Source organism: Aquarana catesbeiana, linkage group LG07, assembly GCF_042186555.1.
Source record: "Aquarana catesbeiana isolate 2022-GZ linkage group LG07, ASM4218655v1, whole genome shotgun sequence".
Taxonomy (NCBI): domain Eukaryota; kingdom Metazoa; phylum Chordata; class Amphibia; order Anura; family Ranidae; genus Aquarana; species Aquarana catesbeiana.
The window spans coordinates 347288722-347314991 of NC_133330.1; the positions used below are offsets into that span (position 1 = coordinate 347288722).

At 46.7% G+C, this 26270-nt stretch overlaps 1 protein-coding gene across 1 annotated transcript in view; it reads left to right on the plus strand.

Moving 5' to 3' along the window:
* The window catches only part of BEST4 (bestrophin 4), a 45300-nt gene extending 20887 nt beyond the window's left edge, over positions 1–24413 (plus strand). Inside the window, exons 4-8 of the mRNA XM_073591504.1 lie at positions 9362–9439; positions 16931–17065; positions 17166–17246; positions 18165–18319; positions 23301–24413. Coding sequence (XP_073447605.1) covers positions 9362–9439; positions 16931–17065; positions 17166–17246; positions 18165–18319; positions 23301–23724 — 873 coding nt within the window. The 3' untranslated portion in view covers positions 23725–24413. The remainder of the gene's footprint in view (positions 1–9361; positions 9440–16930; positions 17066–17165; positions 17247–18164; positions 18320–23300) is intronic.
* Positions 24414–26270: the final 1857 nt, after the last annotated feature.

The window sequence follows — 26270 nt, forward strand, 5'->3', positions numbered from 1 at the left end:
CCTGGATGGAGGTCTGTCTGTCTTATGTCCTGGATGGAGGTCTGTCTGTCTTATGTCCTGGATGGAGGTCTGTCTATATTATGTCCTGGATGGAGATCTGTCTATATTATGTCCTGGATGAAGGTCTGTCTGTCTTATGTCCTGGATGGAGGTCTGTCTTATGTCCTGGATGGAGGTCTGTCTTATGTCCTGGATGGAGGTCTGTCTGTCTTATGTCCTGGATGGAGGTCTGTCTATATTATGTCCTGGATGGAGGTCTGTCTGTCTTATGTCCTGGATGGAGGTCTGTCTATATTATGTCCTGGATGGAGGTCTGTCTGTCTTATGTCCTGGATGGAGGTCTGTCTGTCCGTTGTCCTGGATGGAGGTCTGTCTATATTATGTCCTGGATGAAGGTCTGTCTGTCTTATGTCCTGGATGGAGGTCTGTCTGTCTGTTGTCCTGGATGGAGGTCTGTCTATATTATGTCCTGGATGAAGGTCTGTCTGTCTTACGTCCTGGATGGAGGTCTGTCTGTCTTGTGTCCTGGATGGAGGTCTGTCTGTCTTGTGTCCTGGATGGAGGTCTGTCTGTCTTGTGTCCTGGATGGAGGTCTGTCTGTCTTGTGTCCTGGATGGAGGTCTGTCTGTCTTGTGTCCTGGATGGAGGTCTGTCTGTCTTATGTCCTGGATGGAGGTCTGTCTGTCTTATGTCCTGGATGGAGGTCTGTCTTATGTCCTGGATGGAGGTCTGTCTTTCTTATGTCCTGGATGGAGGTCTGTCTGTCTTATGTCCTGGATGGAGGTCTGTCTATATTATGTCCTGGATGGAGGTCTGTCTATATTATGTCCTGGATGGAGGTCTGTCTATATTATGTCCTGGATGGAGGTCTGTCTATATTATGTCCTGGATGGAGATCTGTCTGTCTTATGTCCTGGATGGAGGTCTGTCTGTCTTATGTCCTGGATGGAGGTCTGTCTGTCTGTCTTATGTCCTGGATGGAGGTCTGTCTGTCTTATGTCCTGGATGGAGGTCTGTCTGTCTTATGTCCTGGATGGAGGTCTGTCCGTCTTATGTCCTTGATGGAGGTCTGTCTGTCTTATGTCCTGGATGGAGGTCTGTCTATATTATGTCCTGGATGGACATCTGTCTATATTATGTCCTGGATGAAGGTCTGTCTGTCTTATGTCCTGGATGGAGGTCTGTCTGTCTGTCTGTTGTCCTGGATGGAGGTCTGTCTATATTATGTCCTGGATGGAGGTCTGTCTGTCTTATGTCCTGGATGGAGGTCTGTCTATATTATGTCCTGGATGGAGATCTGTCTATATTATGTCCTGGATGAAGGTCTGTCTGTCTTATGTCCTGGATGGAGGTCTGTCTATATTATGTCCTGGATGGAGGTCTGTCTGTCTTATGTCCTGGATGGAGGTCTGTCTATATTATGTCCTGGATGGAGGTCTGTCTGTCTTATGTCCTGGATGGAGGTCTGTCTGTCTATTGTCCTGGATGGAGGTCTGTCTGTCTTATGTCCTGGATAGAGGTCTGTCTGTCTGTCTTATGTCCTGGATGGAGGTCTGTCTATATTATGTCCTGGATGGAGGTCTGTCTGTCTTATGTCCTGGATGGAGGTCTGTCTATATTATGTCCTGGATGGAGGTCTGTCTGTCTTATGTCCTGGATGGAGGTCTGTCTGTCTGTTGTCCTGGATGGAGGTCTGTCTATATTATGTCCTGGATGAAGGTCTGTCTGTCTTATGTCCTGGATGGAGGTCTGTCTGTCTTATGTCCTGGATGGAGGTCTGTCAGCCTTTTGTCCTGGATGGAGGTCTGTCAGTCTTATGTCCTGGATGGAGGTCTGTCTGTCTGTTGTCCTGGATGGAGGTCTGTCTATATTATGTCCTGGATGAAGGTCTGTCTGTCTTACGTCCTGGATGGAGGTCTGTCTGTCTGTTGTCCTGGATGGAGGTCTGTCTGTCTTGTGTCCTGGATGGAGGTCTGTCTGTCTTGTGTCCTGGATGGAGGTCTGTCTGTCTTGTGTCCTGGATGGAGGTCTGTCTGTCTTATGTCCTGGATGGAGGTCTGTCTGTCTTATGTCCTGGATGGAGGTCTGTCTTATGTCCTGGATGGAGGTCTGTCTGTCTTATGTCCTGGATGGAGGTCTGTCTGTCTGTCTTATGTCCTGGATGGAGGTCTGTCTGTCTTATGTCCTGGATGGAGGTCTGTCTGTCTTATGTCCTGGATGGAGGTCTGTCTATATTATGTCCTGGATGGAGGTCTGTCTGTCTTATGTCCTGGATGGAGGTCTGTCTGTCTTATGTCCTGGATGGAGGTCTGTCTGTCTGTCTTATGTCCTGGATGGAGGTCTGTCTGTCTTATGTCCTGGATGGACGTCTGTCTGTCTTATGTCCTGGATGGAGGTCTGTCTGTCTTATGACCTGGATGGAGGTCTGTCTGTCTTATGTCCTGGATGGAGGTCTGCCTTATGTCCTGGATGGAGGTCTGTCTGTCTTATGTCCTGGATGGAGGTCTGTCTATATTATGTCCTGGATGGAGATCTGTCTATATTATGTCCTGGATGGAGGTCTGTCTGTCTTATGTCCTGGATGGAGGTCTGTCTGTCTTATGTCCTGGATGGAGGTCTGTCAGTCTTTTTTCCTGGATGGAGGTCTGTCAGTCTTTTGTCCTGGATGGAGGTCTGTCAGTCTTTTGTCCTGGATGGAGGTCTGTCTGTCTTATGTCCTGGATGGAGGTCTGTCTGTCTTATGTCCTGGATGGAGGTCTGTCTGTCTTATGTCCTGGATGGAGGTCTGTCTGTCTTATGTCCTGGATGGAGGTCTGTCAGTCTTTTGTCCTGGATGGAGGTCTGTCAGTCTTTTGTCCTGGATGGAGGTCTGTCTGTCTTATGTCCTGGATGGAGGTCTGTCTGTCTTATGTCCTGGATGGAGGTCTGTCTGTCTGTCTTATGTCCTTGATGGAGGTCTGTCTTATGTCCTGGATGGAGGTCTGTCTGTCTTATGTCCTGGATGGAGGTCTGTCTGTCTTATGTCCTGGATGGAGGTCTGTCTATATTATGTCCTGGATGGAGGTCTGTCTATATTATGTCCTGGATGGAGGTCTGTCTTATGTCCTGGATGGAGGTCTGTCTCTCTTATGTCCTGGATGGAGGTCTGTCTGTCTTATGTCCTTGATGGAGGTCTGTCTGTCTGTCTTATGTCCTTGATGGAGGTCTGTCTGTCTTATGTCCTGGATGGAGGTCTGTCTGTCTTATGTCCTGGATGGAGGTCTGTCTATATTATGTCCTGGATGGAGATCTGTCTATATTAAGTCCTGGATGAAGGTCTGTCTGTCTTATGTCCTGGATGGAGGTCTGTCTTATGTCCTGGATGGAGGTCTGTCTATATTATGTCCTGGATGGAGGTCTGTCTATATTATGTCCTGGATGGAGGTCTGTCTATATTATGTCCTGGATGGAGGTCTGTCTATATTATGTCCTGGATGGAGATCTGTCTGTCTTATGTCCTGGATGGAGGTCTGTCTGTCTTATGTCCTGGATGGAGGTCTGTCTGTCTGTCTTATGTCCTGGATGGAGGTCTGTCTGTCTTATGTCCTGGATGGAGGTCTGTCTGTCTTATGTCCTGGATGGAGGTCTGTCCGTCTTATGTCCTTGATGGAGGTCTGTCTGTCTTATGTCCTGGATGGAGGTCTGTCTATATTATGTCCTGGATGGACATCTGTCTATATTATGTCCTGGATGAAGGTCTGTCTGTCTTATGTCCTGGATGGAGGTCTGTCTGTCTGTCTGTTGTCCTGGATGGAGGTCTGTCTATATTATGTCCTGGATGGAGGTCTGTCTGTCTTATGTCCTGGATGGAGGTCTGTCTATATTATGTCCTGGATGGAGATCTGTCTATATTATGTCCTGGATGAAGGTCTGTCTGTCTTATGTCCTGGATGGAGGTCTGTCTATATTATGTCCTGGATGGAGGTCTGTCTGTCTTATGTCCTGGATGGAGGTCTGTCTATATTATGTCCTGGTTGGAGGTCTGTCTTATGTCCTGGATGGAGGTCTGTCTATCTTATGTCCTGGATGGAGGTCTGTCTATATTATGTCCTGGATGGAGGTCTGTCTGTCTTATGTCCTGGATGAAGGTCTGTCTGTCTTATGTCCTGGATGGAGGTCTGTCTGTCTTATGTCCTGGATGGAGGTCTGTCTGTCTTATGTCCTAGATGGAGGTCTGTCAGTCATTTGTCCTGGATGGAGGTCTGTCAGTCTTATGTCTTGGATGGAGGTCTGTCTGTCTTATGTCCTTGATGGAGGTCTGTCTGTCTTATGTCCTGGATGGAGGTCTGTCTGTCTTATTTCCTGGATGGAGGTCTGTCTGTCTTATTTCCTGGATGGAGGTCTGTCTGTCTTATGTCCTGGATGGAGGTCTGTCTGTCTTATGTCCTGGATGGAGGTCTGTCTGTCTGTCTTATGTCCTTGATGGAGGTCTGTCTTATGTCCTGGATGGAGGTCTGTCTGTCTTATGTCCTGGATGGAGGTCTGTCTGTCTTATGTCCTGGATGGAGGTCTGTCTATATTATGTCCTGGATGGAGGTCTGTCTATATTATGTCCTGGATGGAGGTCTGTCTTATGTCCTGGATGGAGGTCTGTCTCTCTTATGTCCTGGATGGAGGTCTGTCTGTCTTATGTCCTTGATGGAGGTCTGTCTGTCTGTCTTATGTCCTTGATGGAGGTCTGTCTGTCTTATGTCCTGGATGGAGGTCTGTCTGTCTTATGTCCTGGATGGAGGTCTGTCTATATTATGTCCTGGATGGAGATCTGTCTATATTAAGTCCTGGATGAAGGTCTGTCTGTCTTATGTCCTGGATGGAGGTCTGTCTTATGTCCTGGATGGAGGTCTGTCTGTCTTATGTCCTGGATGGAGGTCTGTCTATATTATGTCCTGGATGGAGGTCTGTCTGTCTTATGTCCTGGATGAAGGTCTGTCTGTCTTATGTCCTGGATGGAGGTCTGTCTGTCTTATGTCCTGGATGGAGGTCTGTCTGTCTTATGTCCTAGATGGAGGTCTGTCAGTCATTTGTCCTGGATGGAGGTCTGTCAGTCTTATGTCTTGGATGGAGGTCTGTCTGTCTTATGTCCTTGATGGAGGTCTGTCTGTCTTATGTCCTGGATGGAGGTCTGTCTGTCTTATTTCCTGGATGGAGGTCTGTCTGTCTTATTTCCTGGATGGAGGTCTGTCTGTCTTATGTCCTGGATGGAGGTCTGTCTATCTTAAGTCCTGGATGGAGGTCTCTCTGTCTTATGTCCTGGATGGAGGTCTGTCTGTCTTATGTCCTGGATGAAGGTCTGTCTGTCTTATGTCCTGGTTGGAGGTCTGTCTGTCTTATGTCCTGGTTGGAGGTCTGTCTGTCTTATGTCCTGGATGGAGGTCTCTCTGTCTTATGTCCTGGATGGATGTCTGTCTGTCTTATGTCCTGGATGAAGGTCTGTCTGTCTTATGTCCTGGTTGGAGGTCTGTCTGTCTTATGTCCTGGTTGGAGGTCTGTCTTATGTCCTGGATGGAGGTCTGTCTATATTATGTCCTGGATGGAGGTCTGTCTGTCTTATGTCCTGGATGGAGGTCTGTCTGTCTTATGTCCTGGATGGAGGTCTGTCTGTCTGTTGTCCTGGATGGAGGTCTGTCTGTCTTATGTCCTGGATGGAGGTCTGTCTGTCTGTTGTCCTGGATGGAGGTCTGTCTGTCTTATGTCCTGGATGGAGGTCTGTCTATATTATGTCCTGGATGGAGGTCTGTCTGTCTTATGTCCTGGATGGAGGTCTGTCTGTCTGTTGTTCTGGATGGAGGTCTGTCTATATTATGTCCCGGATGAAGGTCTGTCTGTGTTATATCCTGGATGGAGGTCTGTCTGTCTTATGTCCTGTTTGGAGGTCTGTCTGTCTTATGTCCTGGATGGAGGTCTGTCTATATTATGTCCTGGATGGAGGTCTGTCTGTCTTATGTCCTGGATGGAGGTCTGTCTGTCTTATGTCCTGGATGGAGGTCTGTCTGTCTTATGTCTTGGATGGAGGTCTGTCTTATGTTTTGGATGGAGGTCAGTCTTATGTCCTGGATGGAGGTCTGTCTGTCTTATGTCTTGGATGGAGGTCTGTCTTATGTCCTGGATGGAAGTCTGTCTGTCTTATGTCTTGGATGGAGGTCTGTCTTATGTCCTGGATGGAGGTCTGTCTGTCTTATGTCTTGGATGGAGGTCTGTCTTATGTCCTGGTTGGAGGTCTGTCTTATGTCCTGCATTGCTTGGACTGAATGTGTCCTCAGCTTGTCTGCTCTGATCTCGGTCTGAGAATTTCGGCCATTTTAGTATCTGTCCCGCCTGATGTCACCTGTTTCCTCCGGCAATACTGAGAGTCTACCAAACTCCGTGGCACATTCCACCAGCATGGGGATGGAGGTCTGTCTATATTATGTCCTGGATGGAGGTCTGTCTGTCTTATGTCCTGGATGGAGGTCTGTCTGTCTTATGTCCTGGATGGAGGTCTGTCTGTCTTATGTCCTGGATGGAGGTCTGTCTGTCTTATGTCCTAGATGGAGGTCTGTCAGTCTTTTGTCCTGGATGGAGGTCTGTCAGTCTTTTGTCCTGGATGGAGGTCTGTCTGTCTTTTGTCCTGGATGGAGGTCTGTCAGTCTTTTGTCCTGGATGGAAGTCTGTCTGTCTTATGTCTTGGATGGAGATCTGTCTGTCTTATGTCCTTGATGGAGGTCTGTCTGTCTTATGTCCTGGATGGAGGTCTGTCTGTCTTATTTCCTGGATGGAGGTCTGTCTGTCTTATTTCCTGGATGGAGGTCTGTCTGTCTTATGTCCTGGATGGAGGTCTGTCTGTCTTATGTCCTGGATGGAGGTCTCTCTGTCTTATGTCCTGGATGGAGGTCTGTCTGTCTTATGTCCTGGATGAAGGTCTGTCTGTCTTATGTCCTGGTTGGAGGTCTGTCTGTCTTATGTCCTGGTTGGAGGTCTGTCTGTCTTATGTCCTGGATGGAGGTCTCTCTGTCTTATGTCCTGGATGGATGTCTGTCTGTCTTATGTCCTGGATGAAGGTCTGTCTGTCTTATGTCCTGGTTGGAGGTCTGTCTGTCTTATGTCCTGGTTGGAGGTCTGTCTTATGTCCTGGATGGAGGTCTGTCTGTCTTATGTCCTGGATGGAGGTCTGTCCGTCTTATGTCCTGGATGGAGGTCTGTCTGTCTGTTGTCCTGGATGGAGGTCTGTCTGTCTTATGTCCTGGATGGAGGTCTGTCTGTTTGTTGTCCTGGATGGAGGTCTGTCTGTCTTATGTCCTGGATGGAGGTCTGTCTATATTATGTCCTGGATGGAGGTCTGTCTGTCTTATGTCCTGGATGGAGGTCTGTCTGTCTGTTGTTCTGGATGGAGGTCTGTCTATATTATGTCCTGGATGAAGGTCTGTCTGTCTTATGTCCTGGATGGAGGTCTGTCTGTCTTATGTCCTGGATGGAGGTCTGTCTGTCTTATGTCCTGGATGGAGGTCTGTCTATATTATGTCCTGGATGGAGGTCTGTCTGTCTTATGTCCTGGATGGAGGTCTGTCTGTCTTATGTCCTGGATGGAGGTCTGTATGTCTGTTTTCCTGGATGGAGGTCTGTCTGTCTTATGTCCTGGATGGAGGTCTGTCTGTCTTATGTCCTGGATGGAGGTCTGTCTGTCTTATGTCCTGGATGGAGGTCTCTCTGTCTTATGTCCTGGATGGATGTCTGTCTGTCTTATGTCCTGGATGAAGGTCTGTCTGTCTTATGTCCTGGTTGGAGGTCTGTCTGTCTTATGTCCTGGTTGGAGGTCTGTCTTATGTCCTGGATGGAGGTCTGTCTATATTATGTCCTGGATGGAGGTCTGTCTGTCTTATGTCCTGGATGGAGGTCTGTCTGTCTTATGTCCTGGATGGAGGTCTGTCTGTCTGTTGTCCTGGATGGAGGTCTGTCTGTCTTATGTCCTGGATGGAGGTCTGTCTGTTTGTTGTCCTGGATGGAGGTCTGTCTGTCTTATGTCCTGGATGGAGGTCTGTCTGTCTTATGTCCTGGATGGAGGTCTGTCTGTCTGTTTTCCTGGATAGAGGTCTGTCTGTCTTATGTCCTGGATGGAGGTCTGTCTGTCTTATGTCCTGGATGGAGATCTGTCTGTCTTATGTCCTGGATGGAGGTCTGTCTGTCTTATGTCCTGGATGGAGGTCTGTCTATATTATGTCCTGGATGGAGGTCTGTCTGTCTTATGTCCTGGATGGAGGTCTGTCTGTCTTATGTCCTGGATGGAGGTCTGTCTGTCTGTTTTCCTGGATGGAGGTCTGTCTGTCTTATGTCCTGGATGGAGGTCTGTCTGTCTTATGTCCTGGATGGAGGTCTCTCTGTCTTATGTCCTGGATGGATGTCTGTCTGTCTTATGTCGTGGATGAAGGTCTGTCTGTCTTATGTCCTGGTTGGAGGTCTGTCTGTCTTATGTCCTGGTTGGAGGTCTGTCATATGTCCTGGATGGAGGTCTGTCTATATTATGTCCTGGATGGAGGTCTGTCTGTCTTATGTCCTGGATGGAGGTCTGTCTGTCTTATGTCCTGGATGGAGGTCTGTCTGTCTGTTGTCCTGGATGGAGGTCTGTCTGTCTTATGTCCTGGATGGAGGTCTGTCTGTTTGTTGTCCTGGATGGAGGTCTGTCTGTCTTATGTCCTGGATGGAGGTCTGTCTGTCTGTTTTCCTAGATAGAGGTCTGTCTGTCTTATGTCCTGGATGGAGGTCTGTCTGTCTTATGTCTTGGATGGAGGTCCGTCTTATGTCCTGGATGGAGGTCTGTCTTATGTCCTGGATGGAGGTCTGTCTGTCTTATGTCTTGGATGGAGGTCTGTCTTATGTCCTGGATGGAAGTCTGTCTGTCTTATGTCTTGGATGGAGGTCTGTCTTATGTCCTGGATGGAGGTCTGTCTGTCTTATGTCTTGGATGGAGGTCTGTCTTATGTCCTGGTTGAAGGTCTGTCTTATGTCCTGCATTGCTTGGACTGAATGTGTCCTCAGCTTGTCTGCTCTGATCTCGGTCTGAGAATTTCGGCCATTCTAGTATCTGTCCCGCCTGATGTCACCTGTTTCCTCCGGCAATACTGAGAGTCTACCAAACTCCGTGGCCCATTCCTCCAGCATGGGGGGAGGGGCAAAGGGCTCATTCCCCATCTAGGCCCCAATCCATGGGATAACAGCACCACTCCTACCACATAGTACAGCCTCATCATGAATATGTCATTTAGTTTTGTCCCGGAACAAAGTATAAAGTCTGCAGAAATAACGAAGAGATGAGATTTCTAATGTATCTTCTTATTGTATTGCTGGGCAGGAGCTGAACAAATACCGAGCCAAGTGCAGCATGCTCTTCCACTATGATTGGATCAGCGTTCCTCTGGTCTACACTCAGGTCAGTACCGTCTATCTGGACCCTGAGAACGTCTTCTCTCGCTGTCCCCGGCAGTAGGCCATCCTTTCACTTTTCTTTATTTGCATAACCCTAATGGAGCTCAGATAATATATATTTTGACATTTTTAGCTTGATAAACTCTTTCTAGTGGTGTTTGACATCTCCTTTTTTTTACTTTACCAGTTCTGCACCTTATTTGGCTGTTTTTGCTTAGAAATGATTTGGTCTACGGAGTCACCATGAGTAGAGCAGCAACTTTTGGAATGCTAATACCCGAGTTGCTGCGCGTCCTCACTGGTCCCTGTTGTCTTCTGGGACCTGTGTGTCTCCCAGAAGACAGCAGGGGGGACAGAGGAGGGGTCAGCATGGCGTAGATCACAGCGGAATCTGCGGCAATCAATCGCCAGAAGTGCCAGCAAATATCTGTATTATACAGGTATCTGTTCCCCCTCCCCCCTGAGAGGTGCCAAATGTGACGACAGAGGAGGGCGGGGGTGGAACCGGAAAAGCGGAAGTTAAGTTTTTGGGTGGAACTCCACTTTAAGTGTTAGCTATTGAGACTAAAATAAACTTTGAGGGTTTAAGTAAGTGGTAGGTGTTGGAGCTAGGATATGGCATAAGGGGTTGGTTAATTGTTGGTGTCGGATTTTGTTGAGTTAGGCGTTGGTGCTAGGATGTGTAGTAGGTGATTGGTTGAGTCTTGGTGTTGGTGATAGGGTATGGTGTAAGGAATTGGTTGAGTCTTGGTGTTCGGGCTGGGATATGTAGTAGGAGATTGGTTGAGTCTTGGTGTTGGTGTTAGGATATGTAGTAGGGGATTGGTTGAGTCTTGGTGTTGGTGCTAGGATATGTAGTAGGTTACATAGTTACATAGTAGGTGAGGTTGAAAAAAGACACAAGTCCATCAAGTCCAACCTATGTGTGTGATTATGTGTCAGTATTACATTATATATCCCTGTATATTGCGGTCATTCAGGTGATTATCTAATAGTTTCTTGAAGCTATCAATGCTCCCCGCTGAGACCACCGCCTGTGGAAGGGAATTCCACATCCTTGCCGCTCTTACAGTAAAGAACCCTCTACGTAGTTTAAGGTTAAACCTCTTTTCTTCTAATTGTAATGAGTGGCCACGAGTCTTATTAAACTCTCTTCTGCGAAAAAGTTTTATCCCTATTGTGGGGTCACCAGTCCAGTATTTATATATTGTGGGGTCACCAGTCCGGTATTTATATAATGAAATCATATCCCCTCTCAAGCGTCTCTTCTCCAGAGAGAATAAGTTCAGAGCTCACAACCTTTCCTCATAACTAAGATCCTCCAGACCCTTTATTAGCTTTGTTGCCCTTCTTTGTACTCGCTCCATTTCCAGTACATCCTTCCTGAGGACTGGTGCCCAGAACTGGACAGCATACTCCAGGTGCGGCCGGACCAGAGTCTTGTAGAGCGGGAGAATTATCGTTTTATCTCTGGAGTTGATCCCCCTTTTAATGCCAATATTCTGTTTGCTTTATTAGCAGCAGCTTGGCATTGCATGCCATTGCTGAGCCTATCATCCACTAGGACCCCCAGGTCCTTTTCCATCCTAGATTCCCCCAGAGGTTCTCCCCCCAGTCTATAGATTGCATTCATATTTTTGACACCCAAATGCATTATTTTACATTTTTCTACATTGAACCTCATTTGCCATGTAGTTGCTCCTCCCCCATTAATTTGTTCAGGTCTTTTTGCAAGATTTCCACATCCTGCGGAGAAGTTATTGCCCTGCTTAGCTTAGTATCGTCTGCAAATACAGAGATGGAACTGTTTATCCCATCCTCCAGATCATTTATGAACAAATTAAATAGGATTGGTCCCAGCACAGAACCCTGGGGAACCCCACTACCCACCCCTGACCATTCTGAGTACTCCCCATTTATCACCACCCTCTGAACTCGCCCTTGTAGCCAGTTTTCAATCCATGTACTCACCCTATGGTCCATGCCAACGGACCTTATTTTGTACAGTAAACGTTTATGGGGAACTGTGTCAAATGCTTTTGTAAAATCCAGATACACCACGTCTACGGGCCTTCCTTTATCTAGATGGCAACTCACCTCCTCATAGAAGGTTAATAGATTGGTTTGGCAAGAACGATTCTTCATGAATCCATGCTGATTACTGCTAATGATATCATTCTTATTACTAAAATCTTGTATATAGTCCCTTATCATCCCCTCCAAGAGTTTACATACTATTGATGTTAGGCTAACTGGTCTGTAATTCCCAGGGATGTTTTTTGGGCCCTTTTTAAATATTGGTGCTACATTGGCTTTTCTCCAATCAGCTGGTACCATTCCAGTCAATAGACTGTCTGTAAAAATTAGGAACAACGGTCTGGCAATCACCTGACTGAGTTCCCTAAGTACCCTCGGATACAAGCCATCTGGTCCCGGTGATTTATTAATGTTAAGTTTCTCAAGTCTAATTTTAATTCCGTCCTCTGTTAACCATGGAGGTGCTTCCTGTGTTGTGTCATGAGGATAAACACTGCAGTTTTGGTTACTGAAGCCCCCGATTCACTCGTGAAGACTGAGGAGAAGAATAAATTCAATACCTCTGCCATTTCCCCATCCTTTGTAACCAGATGTCCTTCCTCATTCTTTATGGGGCCAATATGGTCTGTCCTCCCTTTTTTACTGTTTACATACTTAAAGAATTTCTTGGGATTTTTTTTGCTCTCCTCCGCTATGTGTCTTTCATGTTCTATCTTAGCCATCCTAATTGCACCCTTACATTTCTTATTGCATTCTTTATAAATTCTGAATGCTGTGGATGATCCCTCAACCTTGTATTTTTTGAAGGCCTTCTCCTTTGCTTTTATATGCATTTTTACATTGGAGTTAAGCCATCCAGGATGTTTGTTCGCTCTTTTAAATTAGTTACCCAATGGGATACATTGGCTAATGCCCTTATTTAATATGCTCTTAAAGCAAACCCATCTCTCCTCCGTATTCTTTGTTCCTAATATTTTACCCCAATTTATGCCTTTTAGCCAGGTTTGTAGTTTAGGGAAGTTGGCTCTTTTGAAATTCAGTGTCTTTGTGTTCCCTTCATGTCTCCTATTTGTGTGATTTATACTGAAACGAATTGACCTGTGATCGCTGTTACCTAAATTGCCCCGTATTTCCACATCTGTTATCAGGTCTGTATTGTTGGTAATCAGTAGATCTAGTAATGTTTTATTTCTAGTTGGTGCGTCTACCATCTGACCCATAAAATTGTCCTGCAAGACATTAAGGAACTGGCGAGCCTTAAATGAATGCGCGGTTCCCTCCGCCCAGTCTATGTCTGGATAATTAAAATCCCCCATTATGATAACACTTCCCATCCTTGCTGCTAATCCAATTTGTGATAGGAGATCCGTCTCCACTTCCTCCCTCAGGTTAGGGGGCCTATAGCATACTCCCAGTATTATTTTCCCCTTAGCTTCATCCCTTTGGAGCTCTACCCATAAAGATTCCACCTCCTCCCTAGCCCCCTCAGTGATGTCATCTCTCACATTCACTTGTACATTATTCTTGATATATAGGCATACCCCTCCCCCTTTTTTACCCTCTCTATCCTTGCGGTATAGGGTATACCCTTGAATGTTTGCCAGCCAATCATGAGAGCTGTTGAACCAGGTCTCTGAAATTCCCACAAAATCCAAATCCTCCTTGTACAACAGTATCTCTAGTTCACCCATCTTGTCCGCCAGGCTCCTGGCATTGGTGAACATGCCACATAGTTTAGACCGGTCGCATATTGTCCTCGTATTGGGTGTTTCAAGATTGCAACTATACTCACCTTGCGTTTTTGTGCTTTGGTTAACCTACCACTAATGCCCCCAATACTACCCTCTGGAGTATCTTCCGCGCTGGCTATCACTGTCTCTGGACCCTCCCTCCCATTGCCTAGTTTAAAAACCCCTCTAACTTTTTGGCCATCTTCATTCCCAGCAGATCTGCACCCTCCTCATTTAGGTGCAGTCCGTCCCTTCTATAGTACCGGTTACCGACTGAGAAGTCGGCCCAGTCCTCCAGGAACCCAAACCCCTCCTTACTACACCAGCTCTTCAGCCACTTGTTTACTTCCCTAATCTCCCTCTGCCTCTCTGGTGTGGCTCGATGTACCGGTAGTATTCCTGAGAACACTACCTTGGAGGTCCTTTTCCTCAATTTAGCTCCTAAGTCCCTAAAATCGTTCTTTAGGACACTCCATCTGCCTCTGACTTTGTCATTGGTGCCAACGTGCACCATGACAGCCGGGTCTTCCCCAGCCCCTCCCAGTAATCTGTCCACAAGATCCGTGATGTGCCGAACCCGAGCGCCCGGTAGACAACATACTGTTCGGCGCTTCAGGTCTTGGTTACAGATTGCCCTCTCTGTCCTTCTAAGAATTGAGTCCCCTACCACCAGAATCTGTCTTTCCTTTCCCTTTGCTGCCCCCCCACTCTCACTGGAGGAGTTCTTCCCCTGGCAGCTAGGAGAGTCCCTCATCTCCAGCAGTGCTGGTCCCTGACTGGTTTCACCAATGTCACTCAATGGAGCGTACTTATTGGGATGCTCCAGTCCTGGATCGGCCTCCCTGGCACTTCCCCCTCTACCCCTCCTGACTGTCACCCATCTACTCTTTGCTAGTGCCTGCGCCTCTTTGTCTCCACCCGCCTCTGTGCTGGCCCCTGCCGGCACCTCTTTGTCTCCACCCCCCTCTGTGCCTGCACCTCTTTGTCTCCACCCCCTCTGTGCTGGCCCCTGCCGGCACCTGCCGTGTACGTTCCTGGCTCACCTTTAGTATGGAGGGACTTCTCAGTGCTGACAGTTGCTTCCCCAGATTCAGAACCTGGGCTTCCAGGGAAACAATGTGCTTACATTTTGCACAGCAGTATTCGCCCTCGATCGGATGATCAAGGAACGCATACATGCGGCAAGATGTACAAAGAGTCGCCTCTCCACACCCGCCGGGCATCGTACCTATTAAATTTAGTGAGGATTTGGGGATTTTACCCTGTCCAAATTACCTAACAACTAGCTTCCTGGCACTAATACTCAAGACAATACACAGGTACACGACAAGACAATACACAGGTACACAATACACAAGTACTAACGATCCACACACACTACTCAGACAACACTCAGATACTCACACTACACAGGTACTATGACCCCTGTTATAACCTCCTGTTTTAAACACTTGTTTATAACTCCCACTTAATCCAGCTCCACTTACACCAAGCTCCACAGCTTCAAACTGAGCACGCTCAACTGAGTCCTACAACAAGTTAAATAGGCACCTAGGAGCAATTAACCACACCCCTTAATTGATAGACTGATGAAACAGAAAAAAAAAAAAAAAAAAGCTATTTAAAAAGTGACAGCAAAAGGCAAGTTAAAAACTAAAAGGAAAAGTCCCCAAAATGCAACCCAGCAAACACCAACAGACAGCAGCAATACACACACCAACAGACAGCAGCAATACACACACCAACAGACAGCAGCAATCACACACCAGCAGACAGCAAACACCAACAGACAGCAAGACTTGTATACTCTAACACTTGTTTATAACTCCCACTTAATCCAGCTCCACTTACACCAAGCTCCACAGCTTCAAACTGAGCACGTAGGTGATTGGTTGAGTCTTGGTGTTGGTGCTAGGCTATGTAGTAGGGGATTGGTTGAGTCTTGGTGTTGGTGTTGGGATATGTAGTAGAGGATTGGTTGAGTCTTGGTGTTCGGGCTGGGATATGTAGTAGAGGATTGGTTGAGTCTTGGTGTTGGTGTTAGGATATGTAGTAGAGGATTGGTTGAGTCTTGGTGTTGGTGTTAGGATATGTTGTAGGGAACTGGTTAGGTCTTGGTGTTGGTGCTAGGATATGTAGTAGGTGATTGGTTGAGTCTTGGTGTTGGTGTTGGGATATGTAGTAGAGGATTGGTTGAGTCTTGGTGTTGGTGTTAGGATATGTTGTAGGGAACTGGTTAGGTCTTGGTGTTGGTGCTAGGATATGTAGTAGGTGATTGGTTGAGTCTTGGTGTTGGTGTTAGGATATGTAGTAGAGGATTGGTTGAGTCTTCGTGTTGGTGTTAGGATATGTTGTAGGGAACTGGTTAGGTCTTGGTGTTGGTGCTAGGATATGTAGTAGAGGATTGGTTGAATCTTGGTGTTGGTGCTAGGATATGTAGTAGGGGATTGGTTGAGTCTTTGTGTTGGTGTTAGGATATGTAGTAGAGGATTGGTTGAGTTTTGGTGGTCGGGCTGGGATATGTAGTAGGGGATTGGTTGAGTCTTGGTGTTGGTGCTAGGATATGTAGTAGGGGATTGGTTGAGTCTTGGTGTTGGTGTTGGGATATGTAGTAGAGGATTGGTTGAGTCTTGGTGTTCGGGCTGGGATATGTAGTAGGGGATTGGTTGAGTCTTGGTGTTGGTGCTAGGCTATGTAATAGAGGATTGGTTGAGTCTTGGTGTTGGTGTTAGGATATGTTGTAGGGAACTGGTTAGGTCTTGGTGTTGGTGCTAGGATATGTAGTAGAGGATTGGTTGAGTCTTGGTGTTGGTGCTAGGATATGTAGTAGGGGATTGGTTGAGTCTTTGTGTTGGTGTTAGGATATGTAGTAGAGGATTGGTTGAGTTTTGGTGGTCGGGCTGGGATATGTAGTAGGGGATTGGTTGAGTCTTGGTGTTGGTGCTAGGATATGTAGTAGGGGATTGGTTGAGTCTTGGTGTAGGTGTTAGGATATGTTGTAGGGAACTGGTTAGGTCTTGGTGTTGGTGCTAGGATATGTATTAGAGGATTGGTTGAGTCTTGGTGTTATGATTAGGATATATAGTAGAGGATTGGTTGGGTCTTGGTGTTGGGATTAGGATATGTAGTAGAGGATTGGTTGAGTCTTGGTGTTGGTGCTAGAATATGTTGTAGGGAATTGGTTGAGTCTTGGTGTTGGGGCTAGGATATGTATTAGAGGATTCGTTGAATCTTGGTGTTGGTGCTAGAATATGGTGTAGGGAATTGGTTGAGTTTTGGTGTTGGTGCTAGGATATGTAGTAGGGGATTGGTTGAGTCTTGGTGTTGGGGGTTCAGATATGGTGTAGGGATTTGGTTAGGTTTTAGGTAAGCTAGGTAGCTGGTGGAAAACCCCACGTATGTATAGGTATCAGTGCCACATGGATTTGATCTGAAAGAATGCGCTTGTGTTTTCAGTAACAAATGAATTGGTTTGATTGGCTAATGCTTGAAGTATGTAATTCTTCGGACTACATGCACACAGGAACAATCTGCAGAGAATCCTTCCACTCATGAATCGCCATTGGTTATGTTGGTTACTGATATTAGACTTTAGCATGCCGAAAACTTTACAGCCATACCAAACAAAAGTAGGGCAATTTTCAGAAGTGAAAAGCTATGGACCAGTTGAAGTTCGGAGGTGAAGACCATTCTCAGAACATTAAATAACACAGAATATTTATTTCTAGGTGGTTACGATCGCAGTGTACTCGTTCTTTGCCTCCTGCCTCATTGGACGGCAATTCGTGGAGGGAAATGACCTGGATGTCTACGTTCCCATCTTCACCTTCCTCCAATTCTTCTTCTATGCCGGCTGGCTGAAGGTTTGTTGCAGAACAGAAGAAATACATAAAATGTAACAGCTGACAATGTAATTCAATCTATGAGTTGTATTAATGTGAACACATGAATCCCATGTTTTAGGTGGCAGAACAGATTATTAATCCCTTCGGGGAAGATGATGATGACTTTGAAACAAACCGACTGATAGACCGGAATCTGCAGGTAAGGACTAATTTTAGTTATGATTCCATTGGCTAGAATATCAATCGCAGCTATGTCCAACTCCTGAAATTTGCAGTAAAATCGCGGTAAATTCGCACCTCACACAGGACAAAAAAACGGAACAAACTCACAGCGCAGCAGTGTGAACCCGGCCTAAAGAGCTTTCAGCCACTCCAGGAAGGGAAATGAGTCCCAAGTTGCTGCTGGGAAACAGCCGGTGAAAACAGGATATTTTTCAGAGTGGACTTCGGCTTATCTTTTAACCCCAGTTAAGATCTTAGCACTCTCCTCGCTAATGGACAAGAGATGGGCAATGGGGCCATTGGTGGTCCAGTATCTAAAGGCATTGTTTAAATTAAGACCACCCAGGAAAGCAAACTTTCCAAAGTGAGACATTTTGGTGGTCTTGAAAAGCCTTGCAGGGGCCAACTTTTGAGCCATAAGCTTATTCCACATTATGGTATATCACCTTGAAAATGGCTGTGAATTTTATGAATGATGTGACTCTCATAGCGCTGCAATGTTGTCTCCCTTATATTATCAGAATGTCAGCTGCCCATGAGGCTAAGAGCTTTATAGCTTTTAAAGAAGGATATCCTGCAGGTCTTGTGGGCAAAGCTCAACCCATTTGTGGTGACATGTTGAGGTGCCAGGAAAGGAAAATTTTGGTAAGTATTTGATAGGAGGTTTCAGTTGTTTCTTCTGCGTATTTAGTGGTTTGTCTGGAGTTCAACATTAAAGATATTAATTCACTCATTAACACCTTCTACATTGGACTACCAACATGGCAGGCTTTCTTCATTTATTATCCAGCACGTTCCATGAAATGTGCCCTTTGGCTATTATCTGACAATTGAGAAAACATGTCCTGTATGCTGAGGATAGACACATCTGTCACCCACTGTGCTTCCTGTACAGGTCTCCCTTCTCTCCGTTGATGACATGTACCAGAACCTGCCACCGATGCTGAAAGACAAATACTGGGATGAGCAGTCGGCGCTGCCACCATACACGGTCGCCACTGCCGGAGAGACGCTGAAACCATCATTCATGGGCTCCACGTTCGACATGCGGTATGTAAACTTTGGTGTTCTGGTGACCTGATATTAAAGATTAAAAATATTCTGCATTAACAAAATGTCATTTTTCTTTTAGTGGCTCCTCTATGAAGGAGCAATGAAGACCAGGGCCTTAAATATGCTGTGCCTGACCCAAGATGGCTGCTAGTCACATGGGGCAGCAGCATCCAATCAGATAGCTTCCCCAGTGACCCAGGAAACCATTGAGGAGCCATGCTCCTCTTGACTTCCCCTCCCCCTGCAATGCAGCTGCGTTTGAGTGCCACCTGCAGAGGAGAAAGTACAGCCGTGCCCAAAAATTTTGAGAATGACATAAATATTAAATCAACAAAGTCCACTGCTTCAGTGTTGTTACATCTTTGTGTCAGATGTTACTATGGATACTGAAGTATAATGACATCATAGTGTCAGATGTTACTATGGATACTGAAATATAATTACAAACATTCCATAAGTATCAGAGACTTTTATTGACAATGACATAAACTTTACACAGAGTCCATAGTAGCAGTGATGACTCTTCTTTTTCTGACCTCTGCAATTCTCCCCGGCATGTTGTCACTCAACTTCTGGGCCTCACCCTGAGTGATGGCCGCCCCCCCCCCCCCCCAATTCTTCCATAATCAATGATTGGATTTTGTCAGAATTTGCGTTTTTCATTTTTGTTCACCCGCCTCTTGAGGGTTGACCTAAAGTTCTCAATGGGATTAAGGTCTGGGGAGTTTCCTGGCCTTGGACCCAAAATTTCCATGTTTTGTCCCCCAAGCCACTTAGTTATGACTTTTGCCTTCTGATAAGGTGCCCCATCATGCTGGAGAAGACATTGTTCCTCACCAACTCACCAAGTTGCTCTCATAGGATGTTTTTGTACCATTCTTTATTCATGGCAAATTGTGAGTGAGCGACCCCCCCCCCCCCCCAGCCCCACATGATTGGTCTCAGGATGCATGACACAGGACTGATGGCAGCGCTCACCTTTTCTTCTCCGGACAAGGTTTTATCCAGATGCCCCAAACAATGGGAAAGGGGATTCACCAGAGAAAATGACTTTCCCCCAGTCCTCAGCAGTCCAATCCCCGGACCTTTTACAGAATATCGATCTGTCCCTGATGTTTTTCCTGGGGAGAAGTGGCTTCTTTGCTGCCCTTCTTGACACCAGGCTGTCCTCTAAAGGTCCTTCCCTCACTGTGCGTGCCGATGTCCTCCCACCTGCCTGCTGCCATCCCTGAGCAAGTTCTGCACTGGTGCTGCCCCATCCCCCCTCTGCACTGGTGGTGCCCCCATCCCCCCCTTCTGCACTGGTGGTGCCCCCATCCCCCCATCTCCCCCTCTGCACTGGTGCCGCCCCCATCCCCCCCTCTGTACTCGTGGTGCCCCCATCCCACTTCTGCACTGGTGCTGCCCCCATCCCCCTCTGCACTGGTGGTGCCACCATCCACCCCCTCTGCACTGGTGCTGCCCCCATCCCCCCTCTGCACTGGTGGCGCCCTGATCCCGTAGCTGAGGCAACTGTAGTCCTGGTGCTTGCTGGACTTTCTGGGCGCCCTGAAGCCTTCTTCACAAATGCAATGGAAATGTTTTTTATGAGATTAAGTTCATTTTCATGACAAAGAGGGACTTCATACATCTGATCACTCTTCATAACATTCTGTAGATGCAAACTGGCATCATAAAAACTGAAGCAGCAAACAATTACTTGTAGAAACCTTCGCCCTTCTCTTCTCTATTCTGCTACTGACCACCTATATGACATAATCTCTCCCCTGTCCTGTCCTGTCCACTTCTGTCTACAACAGTTCACTCTCATCATCACTAGATGCACTTGCTCCTCTAACCACACGCAGAATTAGGCCCCGACCGTTACAACCCTGGCAACCTGACAACACTAGAAATCTCAAGAGACATTGCCGTGCTCTTGAACGACTGTGGCGTAAAACCAAATGCCTGCAAGACTTTACCCTATATAAATCTGCCCTTCTAAAATACAATTCATGCCTCCATGCTGCCAAACAAGCCTACTTTGTCTCTCTTATTAATACTTTGTCATCCAGTCCCCGTCGGCTCTTCTCAACCTTTAACTCTCTGCTTCGTCCCCCACCCCCCCCTCTACCCACTAACTCACTCACTGCCCAAGAGATTGCCAATCACTTCAAAGACAAGATCGATGCAATTCGTGAGAACATCTCCACTGTGCGTACGTCTTCCCCACCCATCATACCTTGCCCAGCAGCACATTCAACCCTCTCCTCTTTTGAATTGGCTACTACTGAAGAGGTTACAAAAATTTTCTCGGATGCCCACCTAACCAATTGTCCCCTGGATCGTGTTCCCTCACAACTACTACGGTCACCCTCTTCTTCTATCCTACGTTCCCTCACCCACATCTTCAATCTCTCCCTCTCTAGTGGCATCTTCCCCTCCCCTCTAAAACATGTGCAGATCACTCCCATTCTTAAAAAGCCCTCACTGGACCCTACCGACCTGAACAACTTAAGACCCATCTCATTACTCCCATTCACCTCTAAACTTCTAGAACGCTTAGTCTACAACCGTCTTAGCTCCTACCTCAGTGAAAATAACCTTCTTGATCCCTCACAGTCTGGCTTTCGCTCGCAGCACTCCACGGAAACTACCTTACTAAAACTCACTAATGATTTACTAACTGCTAAAACCAACAGCCAGTACTCCATACTCCTACTACTTGACCTCTCTGCGGCCTTTGATACTGTTGACCACCCGCTCCTTCTCAATAAGCTACATTCCCTTGGTCTCCAAGATTCTGCTCTATCCTGGTTCTCTGGCTATTTATCACAGCGTTCCTTCAGTGTCACCTACAACTCTGTCTCCTCCTCTCCATTGCCCCTTTCTGTGGGGGTCCCCCAAGGCTCGGTTCTTGGACCCCTTCTCTTCTCTATCTACACCTCCTCCCTTGGTCACTTAATAACTGCCCACGGCTTCCAATACCACTTATACGCTGATGACACCCAAATCTATCTGTCAACTCCTCACCTCACTCCTTCAGTCTCCTCTCCATTACTAACTTACTAACTGACATATCAGCATGGATGTCGCACCACTTCCTTAAACTAAATCTCTCTAAAACTGAGCTATTAATATTCCCCCCCGCCCGTGCCCCCCTCCATGACTTTTCCATCAAAATCAACAATGCAATCATCAGTCCCTCCCCTCACGTCAGGGTACTCGGTGTAATCCTAGACTCTGACTTGTCATTTCAGCCTCAAATCCAATCATTGTCAAAAATTTGTAGAATTCACCTCCATAACATCTCTAAAATTCGCCCTTTTTTAACAAATGAAACCACCAAACTCCTCATTCACTCCCTTGTTATCTCTCGCCTTGACTATTGCAACTCCCTTCTCATTGGCCTGCCTCTCCATAGGCCCCTCCCCTCTTCAGTCTATCATGAATGCTGCTACCAGACTTATCCACCTTACCAACCGCTCAGTGTCTGCCAACCCTCTACTTCAATCCCTACACTGGTCTCCATTCAGTGTCTGCCAACCCTCTCCTCCAATCCCTACACTGGTCTCCATTCAGTGTCTGCCATCCCTCTCCTCCAATCCCTACACTGGTCTCCATTCAGTGTCTGCCAACCCTCTCCTCCAATCCCTACACTGGTCTCCATTCAGTGTCTGCCAACCCTCTCCTCCAATCCCTACACTGGTCTCCATTCAGAGTCTGCCAACCCTCTCCTCAATCCCTACACTGGTCTCCATTCAGTGTCTGCCAACCCTCTCCTCCAATCCCTACACTGACCTCCATTCAGTGTCTGCCAACCCTCTCCTCCAATCCCTACACTGGTCTCCATTCAGTGTCTGCCAACCCTCTCCTCCAATCCCTACACTGGCTTCCGATCACCCAGCGAATTAAATTCAAAATTCTAACCACAACATACAAAGCCCTTCACAACTCTGCCCTGAGCTCCATCACCAATCTTGTCTCCAAATATCACCCAAATCGTCCTCTCCGCTCTTCTCAAGACCTCCTGCTTTCAAGCTCTCTCATCTCCTCCTCTCATGCTCGTCTCCAGGATTTCTCCAGAGCCTCTCCCATCCTCTGGAACTCGCTACCTCCATCTATCTGGCTATCCCCTACTCTTGCTACCTTCAGGCAATCCCTGAAAACTCATCTCTTCAGGAAAGCCTATCACGTCTCCAACTAATCTCCTACCACTTCCACCAGCTCATTCCCCACAGTTACAACCTTTTTTACCACCTGCCCCACCCTATTAGATTGTAAGCTCTTCTGAGCAGGGCTCTCTTAATCCTATTGTATTGTATTGGATTATAACTGTATTGTCTCCCTTTTATATTGTAAAGCGCTGCGTAAACTGTTGGCGTTATATAAATCCTGAATAATAATAATAATAATTAATATTTCTGTCATTCTCAAAACTTTTGGCCAGAGCTGTAGACTGCACCTCTCCTACAAGACTGCTACTTCTCATTTCACTGTCCAGTCACAAAGTGAGACCTGTAAGTAAAAGTGAACCTGCAGCAGAAAAAGATCAGGTCCACCCCCCCCCACACACACACACACACACACACACACACACCAGACAGGACTGTGCGGCAGAGCGGGACAAATTTCAGGATAGAAATACAGATCCCATGGCAGGTAAGGTAATCCAGCTCTCATGTGTGGATTTGGCTTTTTGCTGTCAATCAGAGCCAGAGACGAGGGAACGGGACCGAGCACGTAAGTGCTCCCAAACCAAGAAGTGGGGGGATGAGCCAAGAGCGCCAACGGGGGACCCAAGAGGAGGATCTGGGCAACACAGAGCAGGTAAGTATAACATCTTTGTTTATTTGATGTGTTGAATTTGAAGCATAGCCAATGAGCTTTCACCACTTTTATGTTTAGAAGTAGCACTCCACTCCTGGAAGTGGGTTCCCCACACCTGAGGCAGGAACTCATGACCATCATAGGTAACAAGCATCTCCTTCTCTTTCAGCATGGATGGGGACCAAGATCAACACCAACAAGTGGCCGCCACCCCCAACCTTCCCCGTGCTCGCACCCCCATGCTCAGTCGCTTCCTCTCCTCCGCCCCTTCCCCCGCTATCGGCATGAAAAACCTCATGGGCCGGGGGCCACGCAATCCCCTGGTCCGCCTCAGAGGAGAAGGATCTCCCAACAACGTCCACTACAGCGAGATTGACCAGGACTACCGTATCGACGAGGAGGAAACCACAGAGGATGAGAAGGAGAGCCGGGCGAGTGAACCACCCACACCTAAAGTTGCCTCTAGAGTTCCTCGCAGGCTGGAGGCCTCAGAGAAGCAAAAGAAGATGGAGCAGCCGCGACCATGCCCAATCCTCATCACCGTGGATGAACCTTCAGAGGACAACATAGAGCAGGACCAGGCCGAATGCTAAAGGAATAAACTAACAGGTGACATAATCCTTCTAGGACACAGGATGGAACAGAACATCTCCTCAATTCTTATGAAACCAACAACCCTGGAATGATGAGAGCGGACTTCTGGTTCCTCAAGAGTTGGAGTTCTGGAGGTGTCTCATCGTGTGATTGCAGCAGAGTGCCAAGCTAAAAGAATAGGTCTTAGAACAACCCAACTCTCCCCCACAGGCATTCTCTGTGATTTTCATACCTTAATATTAACCTTCAACTTGCTGGACATAATATTGATAGCAGCCGCTAGCAATAATCGCATGTAAAATCCAGCAGACTGGTTGTACCCAAGTTGATTGATCGAACACCTCGGGTACATTCAGCCTGCCCATACATGGTTCGAATCTCAGCAGCAACCGGCCAAGATTCAAACCATGTATGGTCAGCTTATAGCTGCCTGGCCAAATGACAGGTTGTGGTCAGATTGGACCACTTTTTCCCCGATTGTCTTTCTCCTCCATAAGCCTCCCGCCCCATACCTGGTCTCCATATGATACATTTATCTTTCTCACCATTCCACTCAGATCCATCTGCAAATAAAACTTCACCAGACCCCAAGTGCCATCACATCTCATCATTCTGTACAATATACAGGAACTGTAAAATGCAATCCCTTGTGTATTGGTGAGACATACTTTAAAAATGTAAAACACAAGGCGCCACTCTAAGTGCAGAATTACCATAAAGTTTATTATACAAGACTAAAAAGATGGTACTCACAAAAGTACACGATTAAAAGCATGTTTGGCAATGTAACCGGAGTGTCCTGAAGTCTGTGTTGTCCCGGTCTGGACGGCGTTGTTGTCCGATGGGCAGGCTCAGCGGTGGGAGCCGTCGCTTCCTGCTGCTAGAACACAAGCTGAGAACCAGGAAACCAAGAGATGAGGTCACTTCCGGGTGCGGGACGTGTAGGCAACGCGTTTGTGGAGCTACGCTCCTTCCTCAGGCCTTTTAATCATGTACTTTTGTGAGTACCATCTTTTTAGTCTTGTATAATAAACTTTATGGTAATTCTGCACTTAGAGTGGCACCTTGTGTTTTACATTTTTACAGTATCCAGAGGATCACTTCTTTCTCACACAAGGCAGCCTTCTAATGCGGTTAGTGCTTCATCTAATATATGGACTTATACACAGCCTATATGGACATTATAGTATAATATCTATTTTCTTCTGAAAAACTAATGTTCATTTATTCCATTACTTTTCCATCAGTATCTATATTGACATTGTTTTAATTATTTAATTTTTTAATTGTCTTTTAAATTTACAACTGTGTTAGGCTTAGCGCTCACTTTTACCCATTGTGAGACATACTTTACCCATCGTCTTAGTTTTTGTAAATGTACTTTGTAAATTCAATAAAAAAAATGAGAAGATCTTGTAGGTTCTTGTGCCTCTTTTATTTTGAAGCAAAGATAGACATGGGGGCGGCCATTGCTGATCTTCTGAGAATAGCTGCCTGACCACCATGCTGAAGTTGCCAATGTATTCCAAAGTGTAGAGGAAAATGTAAAGGAAGAACTGATAAGACGATTGGATGTGAACAACTAAACCTGATAAAGGCTGGCTTCCAAAATACTTCAGGAGGACTCTGAGGATCAGCATGTCTAAGACAACTTGGATTGTCTCAAAGAAACCAGCAATGGCAGGATCCATATTACTCTCAATAAGTTTCCTTTAGGCACCGGCATCCTGGCAAACGGTGAACCTCAGTGTCAGCAATCTATAGAATGCTGCTGGGATGTGCAGTGCCAATGGTACCCAATGTGGTCACTCCACTTGGAACTGAGGTTTTAGAACTTGGTGGACACGGCGTAAAATGTTCAATATGTGGAGTACCCGGGTCTGTAGACCCGCTGTGCCCATTATGAGGGGTTCCCACCATCCCTGTGCTGAGTTCCCGGGTCTGAACACCCGCTGTGGCCATTATGAGGGGTTCTCACCATCCCTGTGCTGAGTTCCCGGGTCTGTACACCCGCTGTGCCCATTATGAGGGGTTCCCACCATCCCTGTGCTGAGTTCCCGGGTCTGTAGACCCGCTGTGCCCATTATGAGGAGTTCCCAGGCGGTCTCTCTGCCAACATGTTACCAAGATTGTACTTCACAAACATCAGACAGAAAAAGACTACAGGGTTGACCATCCCTAGACCACCCTCCCGCCTAGGAAGGCAAGTCACATTCTTTTTGACAAGGTTTATTCTGTTCCCCCATAACAGCTGGAAGAAACAACTATAGATCCTGGTATAGAGAGAAACTGGCAAAATGCAAACAAAACTGACATACAGAAAAATCGGAATCAGGTAAGTCTTGATCAGATCAACCTTTTCCCTCAAGGAAAGCTGCCAACCTTTCCAGCTTGCCACCTTGGCATCGGCATTCTCCAGCCTGTTCACCCAATTTGCATGACCATAGTCACCTGGGCCGAATTCAATGCCTAGAACTCAAATTTTTTGTTGGGGCTCCGGGAAGTCATCCGGGAGAACAAAGCTCTCACCTTCCACACCCATCCA